At 35.7% G+C, this 13,618-nt stretch overlaps 1 protein-coding gene across 1 annotated transcript; it reads right to left on the bottom strand.

Annotated features, from left to right (window-relative positions):
* Positions 1 to 2,765: 2,765 nt before the first annotated feature.
* On the bottom strand, positions 2,766 to 12,501 carry LOC142624793 (pentatricopeptide repeat-containing protein At5g19020, mitochondrial-like). Its single transcript, XM_075798542.1, has 3 exons — positions 11,750 to 12,501; positions 11,072 to 11,129; positions 2,766 to 5,108 (listed from the first exon to the last, which is right to left on the bottom strand). Exons 1-3 carry the CDS (start codon positions 12,433 to 12,435, stop codon positions 2,988 to 2,990), a joined length of 2,865 nt encoding a protein of 954 aa, XP_075654657.1. The 5' UTR covers positions 12,436 to 12,501; the 3' UTR covers positions 2,766 to 2,987.
* Between the last annotated feature and the right edge of the window lie 1,117 nt (positions 12,502 to 13,618).

Genomic DNA, 13,618 nt, shown 5'->3' with positions numbered 1-13,618 from the left:
AAAAAAATGGTTCTTTATTTGACAGAATAAAGCATATTTGTTTTTATATTTGAAACAGAAAGGTTTTTTTTTTTTTTTAATATAGAGGATCTCATTCACAAAATAATTTCATGCTACATGACTCAAAACAAAACAAACAACAAAACAACAATTAACAATCTCTTTTTTTATTTTAAAAATCTGCATGCATAAAAAAAAATAGATCTGTATCTAAAAAGATACAAAATCTGTTTTTATTTAAAGAAAAATTCAGATCTACATACATCTACGGAAGATGTAGAACCATTTTGTTTTGAAGAAAAATTCAGATTTACATCTAAGAAGATGTAGATCCGTTTTATTTTGAAGAAAAACTAGTTTAGTACATGCAGATTTCTAAAACTAAGAAACAGATTATAGTCAACAGTGAAGAAATCAAGAACATATTTTCATGAGCTAAAAGCAAAAGATTTAGAGAACAACCTCTTGCATGAGCACACTTTGTTCTTGAAATGATGTTTTAGGGTTCAAAGAAATTTGTTCAATTCTCTTTGAAACCTAAAAACCCTAATTTAAGCAGCAACACTCGGAGAATGGATTAGAAAATATGGGTGATTTGAGAGCCTAAAATGCTTGCCTCTCAGAGCGTAGCAAAAATGTGCTAAATTATGAGGTTCAGCCTCTATTTATAGAGGTCAGAGGACTCTAAAAAATAGGTACAGACGATTAGGGCTTGAATTCGGACGCATCCTTTTGTGAAAAGGTCGAAAAAGGTGTGCCTTATCGTCACCCGAAGGCCGTTGGGCCAAAGCCCACAAGGAGAAAGTTCGGCCCTTTTAGAGTGCCGTTAGGCACTCCAAAAGTGCCAAATTGCCCTTGGGACTCCGAACACTCTTTCGTGTTCGGATGCCATTTGGACTCCTCTTCTAGGGTTTTTTGACCGGTCCTTGTATCTAGACATATTTTCATCCTCCGTCTATGATTTTTCATCTCTTTTTGGATAATTCAAGCTATTTAAGAGTAATTATCTTGTAGATAAATACCTTAAAATAAATCTTAATAAGGTTCAGATTATCCACAATTTTATTGTTATCCAATCACCCTTTTTATTCCTATGCATGCAATCCTATTTTAAACACTAATTATCAACCAATTACAAAATTACTTAATCAATCTTAATGGTTTAACCAATCAGAATTAATTTAAACTAATCATGTGTGGTTGACCCTACCTAGACGCAATGCATGCTGACCGTGCAAACTTGATTATGCAATATCTTTCGATTCGATGTTCCGATTTGAAAACCGGAAACATCGTTGCAACCGCTAGAATCTCAAGATCATTTTCATGATATGTAATAAATGACATGATGCATGTAATGCAAAGACAAAATGATGTATGTAATGCAAGAACAAATTGATGCATGTGATGCAAGAACAAATTGATGCATGTGATGCAATTATAATTTTTGGGGTACATGGATGGTCATTCGAGTCATTCTTCTTGATTAAATCATGGGTGCAAAATTGAGTGTCTACACTTTTAAATAACATATGCATGTTGTGAAATAATAGAAATAGATAAAACTAAATAAGAAGAAAAAAAGAAATATATATTGATAAAATCTTATATTCAAGTGGTTATCCACACTCCTTTTGATTTCTCTTAGATGTGTACAATAACAGTAAAACAATCTCATATATATATATATATAGAACCTTAGAATGCTTGTAGAGTTCATGGGATGAGATTGCAATAATGAGTACAATTATAAATATACATCTCCCCTATAGACTTTACACATTTCAGACTTTACACATCCCAAATAACGAGAAATTATATGGTCTTTATGGTGGACCATGTCACTTGTCCACCATTCCACTAAAAGATTTCCATTCGTTTAAAATTGCTGAGTCAGTAATTAGTTTTTGTTTAAAAAAAAAAAATTTGACTCAGCAATTTTAATCACGTGTGAATCTTTTAATGGAATGATGAACCACGTCACTTGTCCATCATAAGGATCTTATAATTTCTCCCAAATAACCCTTTCATTGCCCAAACTTTACACATTCCAATCAGACTTTATTTCTAACAATGCACCATTTAACTTACAAATTTTATGCATTGCTTAAGTTTGTGACTAGTAGATATAAAATCGGATTGTCTGGGTCATGTCTGTTTGGCTCTCTATCTTTTAAAGTTTTCCTTGATCTTCTAATTTTCTCTTCTCTTCATATTTAAGTTACAGGAATCTAGTCATTTGGTTTCCTTCAATTGTAAAGATTTCTTTCGGTGACCGGACTCTGGCTTTTTCTGTTTTTTCCTTTATTTTGTTGTTGAAGATGTGGTACAGTAATAATAATGTCGCACATTTGATATGGAGCTACATAGAAAATATATTGTATATTGAAGCAAATTTTAGTGTACCTACGGCTCATGTGGGTCATCACCTAGATAGCTGTATCAGATACTGTTACATGTTAACTATGATTTGTTGAAAAAGCCCTGCACGTTTGTTTGTGTATTTTGAGCAACAAATTTGAAGAAAACAAAGGCACAGTGAAGGTTTATAAAATTGTATGCATATGGATTAGTTAATATATGTGATGGCATTGAATTCATTTGTGTTCTGCAGGCTGACTAAAGAAACGCATTTATGCGGTTTTCTAGTTAAGCATTCAGTTCCTATTTGGGAATGTCAACAGAGCAAAATTTCATTATTGAACTTGAACTTTTTAATCTACACCGATTAAAGATTGAAAGGGAAAAGCAGATAACTATTGTGCACGCCAAAAATAAAGGAATTTAATACAAATCTCTTTTACATTTTCATTTTTATTTTTATTTTTTTGGAGGGGGAATTTAATACAAATCTCAAAATGGATTTCTTAACATTTTTAACAAGCTATAAAATTTTCAAACATACTTGGAAACTCTTTTTCAGGATATATGCACAGCAATCTTTATTTTCAATTTGACCAAAACTGTATTCAAACCCCATCATGTTGTCATACAACACCACTGCACCCTGGCGATTTCTTCATTCTCTGAATTTGCATTGCTCTCCTTACCGAAAATGCATCCTCCCACCTACCAGCATCTGCATATATGTTGGATAGAAGAACTCTACCAGCCCCGTGAGATGGTTCCAACCTTGCCAAACTCTCTGCAGCCCTCTCTCCTATGTCCACATTCCCATGAGTTCTACAAGCTGCCAATAATGTGCCCCATATCACAATATCTGCCTTCATAGGCATGCCTCTTATTAAATCTTCAGCTTCTTCTAACTGCCCAGCTCTGCCCAGGAGATCAATCATACAACCATAATGCTTGATGTTTGGTTCTATGTTATACACATTCTTCATTATCTTTAAATATCTCTTTCCTAGCTCCACCAATCCAGCATGGCAACATGCACTTAGGACTCCAATGAATGTGATTGAATTAAGCTTGATATGACGGCTTTGCAAGTCAGAAAATATTTCAAGAGACAAATTGGCATGTCCATGCATTGCCAACCCGCATATAATTGCATTCCATGGGGAGACAGTAGAGGCATTTTCTCGGATTTGATAGAACATTCTCAAGGCAGTATTGATGTTCCCACATTTAGCATACATGTCAATGATAGCTGCACTTAAATTGTCATTAAGAGGGATGGAGTTATTACACACATACTCATGGGCCCATGTTCCTTCTTTCAAAGTCCCTAAAGTCGCGATTGCAGAGAAAACACTCACCATAGTAATTTCATTCGGTTGGATGCCACAAGCTATCATCCCATGGAAGAGTTCTAGAGCCATATTAGGTTGCTCACTCTGTGTATAACCAGAAATCATGGCACTCCATGATAAAACATCTCTTTCTGACATCTCATTGAATATCTGCCTTGCCTCATCAATCATCTCATTTCTTACAAATCCTGCAATGAGGGCATTCCAAGATGCAATATGACCCTTGATTCCCACTTCAAATTGCAAACGAGCTAGTGTCATTCTGCCACAAGCAGCATAAAAATGAATGATTGTTGCCTGTATAAAATCATAACAGTCAAAACCTGTCTTTACAGTTATACCATGAAACTGCTGACCCTCATCCAATGCCATTGATTGGCCACATGCTGAAAACAAATCAACAATCACAACATCATTGTGTCCCACTCCAGTGCATAACATTGCACAATACATTGTCAAAGCTTCAGCTAACCATTCTACTTGCACGTAGCAATTGATCATTGTACCCCACGAAACCACATCTTTTGAAGGAATCCTCTCAAACAACTCTCTAGCCATATCAACAAGCCCTGCTTTTGAATACCCATTTAACATTACATTCCATGAGACTATATTCCTCTCAGGCATCTCCTCAAACAACCTTCTTGCCTCCAATAATCTCAAACAAAGACAATACATGTGCAACAAATTCGTTGAAATAAGAACCAATCCCTCAAGTTGCAGCTTAATCACCAACCCATGAAGCATGCGGCAATTCCAAATCCCACCTAAACGTGCACAAGCCGACATGACACTTGCCAGTGTAACCTCATTCGGGATCACTCCAGCAAACATCATATCCTTAAAAACCTCAACTGCCTCATACCAACAATCATTTTGGGCCAAACCCATTATCATAGTTGTGTATGAGACAAAACCTTTACTGGGCATTATATCAAACAGTTGGCGAGCATTATTTAATTGCCCGATTCTCACATACCCAGCAACCATAATATTACAAGACACAGGATCCAACTTTGGACAAGAATCAAACAGCAACTGGGCATTACCGATAAAGCCACATTTCGCATACATATTAATCAAACTGTTTAAGATAAAAGTGTTGGAATGAAGCCCAGATTTCAAGACCAAGCAATGGATTTGTTGGCCTTGAGAGATGGCCAAAAGGGATGAGCAAGATTTGAGTGCAGAAACTAAGGAGAGCTCGTAATTCGAGCTGTTGTGAGTGGCTTTGGTTGTGGTATTGAAGAAGAGACGAAGATGGTGATGTGGGTCTGATTGTTGGGAAAGCTGAGGATGAGGTTTGGAGGAAATGGTAGAGACCCATTTGAGAATTGGGATTGGAAATGGAAAAGGGAGTGATTTGGGTCTCAGAGAAATGATCATGAGACGAGATCATGAGACCAGTTGCAGCTTGCAAGCAAAATGAGTTTTCAAAAAGGAATACAAATTTTGGAGTGAAAGATTTGAAATCCCTTTTATACTTCATTTGTTCTTTTTAAATTTGAGGTTTCTAAATTTTTTGAGTAATTCTTGTGAAACCTCACTGTGAGAGTGTCAACATGGGACGAAAATGCTACTAATTTTGAGTGGTTAATTTTGCTTAAAAAATAATTTGGGTAAAGGTAGAGTCGTTTCAATAATAATAATAATGATGATGATAGTAATAATATAATACACTAAGAAATTGTGTTTGATCAAATAAACTTCAAAATAAGGTAGCTCAAACACATTACACTAAATGATGTGGTGACGACTCCTGCTTCTGCCCATCACATAGTTACATTGTTTTGTATTTTATAACAAAATAGTAAAACTGTATGGAGTAATCCAAAATGTAAATAATCGAGTGTGTACTAACTTGCAATTCAAACTTCAAATTGCATCAGTGTGAGTCTTGGCAATTGGCAATCACTTTTTTTTAATTTACAAACTAAATTGTTTATATCCACACAAAAAAAAAAAAAAAAAATCAAGGGAGACAGACCATGTGATGTCTTGTCCCTATTCCATTCCTTCTTCATAATAGGAGAGGAACACGAGATGGAGGCATTTTGTTATCTCTAATTAGGTGGCTCTGTCACTTAAAAGATAAAGATAAAAGAGAAAAGAATAGGAGAGAGAGAGAGAGATGTATGTTTAGAAGATGTATTCAAACTTGAAACTGCATCAATGAGTCTTGAATATTGGCAATCATTTTTTTAAATTTACAAATTAAATTGTTTATATGCAAAAAATATAAAATCATGAGTAGGAATAGCAATGGATCAAGGAGTTAGATCATAGATGTACTTTCCATATTTCTTCCCTTTTCCATGATAGGAGTGGGACACGGGATGAAGGCATTTTGCCATCCCTAATTAGGTGACTTTGTCACTTATGAGATAAAGGTAAAAAAGAAAAAGAATAAGTGACAATGAATTAGAGAGAGAGAGAGAAATAGACTAGTATATTTAGGAGATGAGATAAAGTAAGCAAAACTTGTCTCCAGTCTATCCCCTCTTTAGACATAAAAAAACTGCATGAAACAGAACATAAAAGAATGGGTTGAGCCAGGCAAAATTGTTGCCATCCCTTGGTGTCATGCATCACAGTATTTACTATGTTTTGAATTACCATTTTGTTTGAACGGGGAAGTCTCTAGATTTTAAATAAAAAGCTTGGGACGAAATCTATTTTCTTTTAGAATAAACAATCGAGAGGATTTATGTAGGGGAGGAATAAAGAATAAGGTTAGTATCTGCGTCCTCACTCCTCATTCCATTCTAATCTAGCCAAAAGCTTATGAGAGAAGAAGGTAAATTCGTCATATACCAACTCATAGACCTTTTTTTTTATTTGTTTGATGCGATTATTTCTTGAATTATGGCATAAATCATCTCCACCTCCTTATTTGTAACTCTCCTCTGTGACATTTCGTGGATTGCTAAGAAGACCCACACAACGATTTTGCTGAGGATGCTGAATGCTTCTCAGGTTGGAACAATGATATCTCTATCTCTCCCTCTCTTTTCTCCCAGCTTTTTAGTTCCTTTAGGTTAAGGCCTCAACTTTCCCAGAAATCAAAATCTTGTTGACTTTGGTAAATTCACCCTCTTCTAGACTCACTCAATTACCAATGTAAACATATTTAAGTTTGCATTCCTGAAATTATTGATTGCTCTTTAACATTTTTACAGACCAGGAATGCAAAATCATCTTCTCAATCAGCCCAATCTGTTATTAAACATTCATATACAAAATGCAGGTAGCTGTTTGAAACTTGAAGCCGTATTGATTTAACAACTAAGTACAGGAAAAACTACAGTAATTTATTTAAAGCTGAGACAAATATCCATTTAGCATGTCATGTTTATTGGCATTAGATTTTGTGTATCCTTCCTTAAATGAGTGTAATATCCAAGGTAATGCAGATACAGGGAAGGTTATTTCAGTTCAGACATATAGAAGTACTATCAGATTATAGGATTGAAAAAATTGTTTTAATAATGAGATTAATCTTTGAGAAAGATCATAGAAAGTCTGAGAGGTGACAGGAGGCGAAAGGTAAATATATAAGTAGGCCCTGATGATGCATCAGAAACAATTAGCGATGATTTCCTCCCCCATTAACTGCCACATTGGCCAGAGCTCTGCAAGACCAACAAAAAAACAATACATTATTTCATATAACAAAATGAATAATTTTCATATTCAATTCTCTAATTAAAATATTTGTCCCACAAGTAATAGTAGCATATAATTGTATCATATATCACAAAATGGTCAATAAAATATGGTACAGGGAACAATCAAGGGGAACCAAGTTTTATGCCATCAGAATATTCACAAATCATTATAGCCTCTGCCCAGTTGTCTAATCCAATCCATTTCAGGGTTTAACTTGACTAACATAATATAATCCAAGAGTCCTGCAACTTAATAGTATTTCCCGACTCTTCTACAAAAAGAAGTCAAGTTTGAATTCCCTCTCAGCTTTGTTGTAAGCAAAAAATGACTCACATAATATTAAAAAGCAAAATTTGTCCTGAACAGAAAACATCAATAACAAATGAGTAATTTGCCAGGGAACTAATTGATTCCTCTTGATAGGCAACTGTGACTCAAGCAAACCCATGACCTCCAGACCTTGTACCAAAGACCACTGGTGTAGAGAACTACTAATTAACAACCAAAATGAAAGCAAATCCCAGCAATATGGCACAAATATTTAGCCTTCAGAGTTCTATATTAAAATTTTAAAATTGAACTTACAAAGTGAGGAAGGAAATGGCAAAAGGCATCATCCATTTTTATTAATCAAATGAATATTAACCAAAAGCAATTTAAATTTTAATCTTAAAAAACATGGCAAAGGTCTTACATAATGAAGATCGGGTGTTCATGGTTTGGATCACATTGGAGTTGGAATACTTTCAACCCAACCCAACTGGTATTTAAGTCAGGTCATTTGGGTTGAAACTTTTGCCAACGTGAACCCAAGCTTCAAATATATACATGACCCAACCTGTAAACCAACGAGAAACCAACCTGAAATGTTGGGTTGGGTCAGGCCAGATCAGGTTCGTAACATATATAAACTGAGTATCAAAATCCGAAATAAATACTAAAAAATTTAAAACACCTGTTTTTCTGAACTATAATTATCGTGGGTTGGATTGGGTTATAATCAGATTGAAAATTTTGCCAACTGCCAACCCAGACTGACCAACCTAAACCATCAAATGGCATATTGAATGCACAACCCTAGAAATGAGGAAGGGGGTGGGGAAGGGCATTAGTTTCTTTCAGTTAACTGAAAACTGGCCAGACCTTTTTTCTCTTTCTTTTTTCTTGAGAAAACAGACAATTTAATTTAAAAAGTAAAAAACATGGGTTGAAACCAAGAGCAAAGCTAAACAGACACAATCAAACCACTTAATCCAGTCAACAGGGTAATCGCCAAGATCATTTCAGGATAAAAAATAAGATTAAACCATGTGTGAGGGCCATAATTGAGGCTTTTAGAAACTACATCCATCCTAGATGTGCAGACAATAAAAAATTTGGAGCAAAACTGCTCATAAGTTATTAGCTTTTCCTTCTGCCTATATATCACATTACCTTTATAATGTGGCTGAGCCATAAAGGTGAGCATAACCTACTCTTTCGACGACAAAATCAAAGCCTAAAGACATTTACACGCACTTTTGATCACATGATCAGAGTTCTAGGATATGAGATTCACCACCAAGGACAGCAAATTCCCTACAATTTGCATATCTAACACCTACGAGGCATGTGCACACTATTAACATGGTGGCTAAGCACTGGGATACATTATGGTTGCAAATTCCCAACAATCTAAAGTTTTCGACAAGAACCAGCTCCATCTATAATTTGAACAAGTTGAACAGAAAATTTGAACATTAAAGTAAAGCATTCTCCATTGCCCCCTTAATTGAAATCCAAGTAATGCGAAGGACAGGATTTGACTCCCTATCAGCATATACTTTTTTTTATAAGTATCAAGTGCATAAGTATATGGTGTAAAATCATATTGCATAAAAGAAATAAAGCATGCTGGACAAAGGTATTAATGTTATATAATTGTACCAAAGAAGAATAGCAAGCACAATTGTGTATTGGGTCTGTAATAACAAAATGAGTCCAAAGGTACAGCAGCACAACAAGGCCACCAAACACTAAAGGTATGGAGTTTTAATTAAATTGGGAAGTTTAGATACCTCAACCTTAGAAGGGAATTGAGATTTTGCTGCTTTCCTTTTTTTTTTTTTCTCCTATTCTTGGTGGGGAAGAACAATGTGGGGTGTTGGTAAAATGGAGAAAGTTTTGTCTCAATATAAAGAGAACCCCTAATAACTTCAAGATTTGCAGTGATTCAGGCCAAGAAAATTAAGCATTTACTATTGCACCATAGAAAAAGACAAAGTTTTCATAAGGCTTAAAGGTGAATTTGATATAAACTAACAATGACAATTAGTTACTAAAACAATTTCAAAGGCCTTCATGCAATTTCAGTAAATTTAAGTTAGTAAGGAGGAAGTCATGGAAAGTAAATTTAACATTAGAGAATACACAAATTATCTAATTTCACGTATCTCTAGCTGTATATCTTATAGCATTCTGTTCACAAAAATGGCACCCCCTCGCTTCTCCCCGTGTAAGAGCAAGGTAGTGGGTGACAGGTTCAAGGCCCATATAACATGTGTGCAACTTACCGGTTTAAAAAAAAAATCCACCTATGTTTTTCGTAGCTACAAAAATAATGTAGAAGTATTGGAATGATGAAGCTACTAATTCCAACAGCTATAAACAACCACTCATAGAGATTTAAAAACATTTGCAAGATGCATGCAGGTTTTTCCCATAAACCTATAACCCAAAAAAAGATAAAAAGTTAAAGCTTCAAAGCAATTTTAGGGAGAACCAAGAAAGAAAAAAAAAACATAAGTTCCTCAGTAGTGGTGATACATGAGCTCAAAAAAGACTAAAAGACTAAAGGTATAACAACAGAGAAGACACATCAGGTATTGAAGCATCTATTGACTTGGACAAAAAATGCCATGAGACCAATGTCCAAGAGATGGCACTTAGACAAAGAAGTACCATTTATTGAAAGAACAACCTACAAAGTATTTATGCCTTGGAATATCATTGCTTTGATTTAAGCACATATTCACATGTCATACAAAGTATTAGAATATAACTACTGGATGACACATGCTACAAAGATACGTTGCAAAGAAGCAGATAATTTGAAATGGATCCCTTTAAAGACTCAATGCTTTAAAGTAAACAGTTATTATAAGACATTGAGAGGAGGTGGGAATTTGTTTTCTTTGGAAAGGCCATGTACCATCAAGGGTGGCTTTTTTTCACATGGAGTGTGTGATTAGGTAAGACTTACTTTGGATACAGATAACCTAAGGAAGCAAGATTAATCATTATGGATTGGTGCTTAATGTGCAAAATTCATGGAGAGAGTGTGGCCCCCATCTTTTCCTCCATTGTAAGGTGGCTCAGGAATTGTGGTCCTTGATCTTCAGTTTGTTTTTTGTTTTCCCGAGTAATGCCTTCTTTTGAGTTGGAATTTTTATCTTTTCAAAAGGGATGTTTTAATAAGAAACGCAATGGGGAGATTAGGAATGTTGTTCCTTTGTATTTAATGAGGGTAAGAGCTGCACATAATGAAGATATCCCTGAACTTGAGAAAGCACGCAGTGGAATAAGCATGAAAAGTAAATAACTAATAAAACTCAACTCACACCAAGTACATCAAATATTGCTACAAATACTGACCCATATCCTCATAATTTGGGAGATCACCATCAACAATGATGAACTTCACTTTTTTATCCTCTTTTCTTTCTTTTAATGGAAGTGGAGGTGGGCTCCAGGGGTAACAACAAAGGCCTAACAGCAAAAAAATCAGGTATAAGAAACCTCTCACATTGTAAGAATTTAATTTGATTTTTGTTCACAAATACTAAGGAACACACTTTCATCTATAGATTCTATACTGATAAACCACACAAACAACTCAATTAAATGTTAAAAATAACAGGTATACCCACAAACCTGGTAAAAATTAGACCAGAGGCAGAAAATATTAGCTCATTACCTTGAGCATTTGTCTAACTGAAAACATTTCCATATCCAAGACGCGAAATATTTCATGGAACACACAAAATTTTCTTTCATAATCGTGTTTTCCGGTCTATTGGAGTGCATTTTGCCACCAAATGTCCCTCCTTTTTCTAAACAGTACACTGACTAAACTCTAAAAAGTTTGAATTCTCTTTGATAAACTGAATTTAATCACAATTGGCTATAGGAATTGCTGATCAACGACGCGAAAAACAACAGATCAAGCTTAATACAAATTACACAAGGATGTAGTTGAGTTCTAGATCAATTCACAAATTGAATACACAAAAAAAAAAAAAAAAAAAAAACCCTAATTAACGAAGAATCCAAATTGCAAATGCATTCAAATTTTGAAATTGAATCTAAAATCGAAGAAAGAAACTCACTTCTTATGGCGCCGCCCACGCTTCGGTCCCCATCCCTCGAGCTTGGCGACGGGACAGCCACACCGAGCACGGAAGAGCAAAACGGCGCGGCCATTAGGGGGAGCCATTTTCCTGAGCTCGGATCGGAGGCACTCGTAATCGGGATTAGCCTCGGTGCCGCCTTTCCAAGGCAAGCGATCGATGAAATCTTTGGAAGATTTGGACTTGAGAGAGTCCTCAGTCTGCAACTGGAGATCAAACTCCAAGGCCTTTTTGAGTCCCTTGCAGGAAGGGTTGCTGCATCGGCGAGATCTGGCGCCGCAGCAGAAGTCGGCGAGGGTGGCGGAGAGGGCGAAGAAGAGGAGGAAGGAGAGGAAGTAAGGGAGGGAGAGAGGGAGGGAGAAGGAGAAGGAGAGGGAGAGGGAGTGGTGGGAGAGGAGGAGAGAGAGGGAGTTGAAGAGGTAGGAGAAGTAGGAGGAGAGGAGGAAGGAGCCGGAGAAGAGGACGAGGATGAGGATGAGGAGGTCGAGCGTGGCGGAGGGAGAGTGTTTGCAGAGGAGAGAATGGGTGTGGGGATGAGAAGAGCAGTGTTGGTTGTTGTTGTTGTTGTTGTTGTTAGGGTTTGGGGATTTTGGGGGTTTGAGGGAGGAGGAAGAGGAGGAGGGCATAGTGGTGGCGGCGGTGGTGGGGAGGAGGAGGTGGCGCATGTTAGAGAGGGAAGGGAATGTGTGTATGAATGTATGTATTGGTTTGAAGGGAAAGAGTTTGTGGAGGTGGAAGGGGGGGGGGGAAATTGGGGGAGGAGGGAAATGGGGGGGTGCGTAGGTTAGCGAGGTGGGGGTGCGTAGGATTAGAGGGGAGGTGGGGGAGGTGGTGAGGAGGAAGCACGCGCCCTTGGGAGGGAGTGGGGGCTATATAATCTGTAAGAAAATGAGTAATTAATTAATTGCCGAGCTTAACAAGAACCAAGTTGGGGCATTAAAATTTTTGAATTTATGTCGGGATTGTTTAGACGGGACGTGGTTAATATATTGATTTGTCCAATATAGAGTCTAATATTTCAGCATGCCCCTTGCCCTTGGGTTAAAGGGCACCCCACTCATAATAGATGGGTAGCCCACATGTCTCAAAAAAAAAATTAATTAATTAATTATACAATATTTTTGGAAATTAATAGTGTCGTATTCAATATGAATATATACTATATTTTTTAAGAAAGAAAATTTGTCTAGATGTCATTATTTCAACAACTCTCCTATAAAAACACGTGCGTGTGAATGTTTTTTTATTGTTATTTCAATAAGAAAACCTTTGAATTAAATTATGGTAAGTTTTTTGATATAGAGTCTATTATCAAGGTTCTAGGTTGAGGCAAGTAGCATGCTTTTTTTTTTCTTTTTTTCTTTTTGTAGCTTCTATTTTTCTTTTTCTTTAATAAATAATTCTTTTCCTAAGAAAAAAACAAAATTATGGTGGGTCTCGTAATGTAATATTATTTTATTTATTTTTGATCTATGATGGTCTATCTAAAATCTCACTTGTTGTAAAAATATTGTGAAATTTTGTTGTGCTCTTAGAAGAACTCGATTTAAATATAAATCATGAAAGTTTACATCTTTGATGGATAATGGTTTTATAATTTGAATTGAAATATTTTTTTAAAGTATATCATTTAATTCGAAATTCCTTAATATGTAGGATTGGACTAGAAAACCATCTATAAAATAATATGAGATTTGAAATGAAATTATTATTTTATATCAATATTTTTTTTCATTTATTAAGCTTTTTATGGGGGGATGAGTTTTGAGGAGTAGAATTAGCAATATATTATTAATAAATTTCTAACAATTTTAACAACAACAACAAAGTAAAATTGCATAAAATGAA

The sequence above is a fragment of the Castanea sativa genome, chromosome 2, assembly GCF_040712315.1.
Source record: "Castanea sativa cultivar Marrone di Chiusa Pesio chromosome 2, ASM4071231v1".
NCBI classification, from domain to species: Eukaryota; Viridiplantae; Streptophyta; class Magnoliopsida; order Fagales; family Fagaceae; genus Castanea; species Castanea sativa.
The sequence above is the reverse complement of the archived record's forward strand: the minus strand, read 5'-3'. Positions and strand labels throughout refer to the sequence as shown.

What these genes read in the sequence shown, in the direction of transcription:
- LOC142624793 (XM_075798542.1), bottom strand. Translation starts at nt 12,435, where the DNA reads ATGCGCCACCTCCTCCTCCCCACCACCGCCGCCACCACTATGCCCTCC. An exon ending in CGTGGGCGGCGCCATAAGAA is followed by an intron (nt 11,130 to 11,749) that starts GTGAGTTTCTTT and finishes TTTTGCTGTTAG; the next exon opens with GCCTTTGTTGTTACCCCTGG. An exon ending in TTAAAAGAAAGAAAAGAGGA is followed by an intron (nt 5,109 to 11,071) that starts TAAAAAAGTGAA and finishes CTGGTCTCATGA; the next exon opens with TCTCGTCTCATGATCATTTC.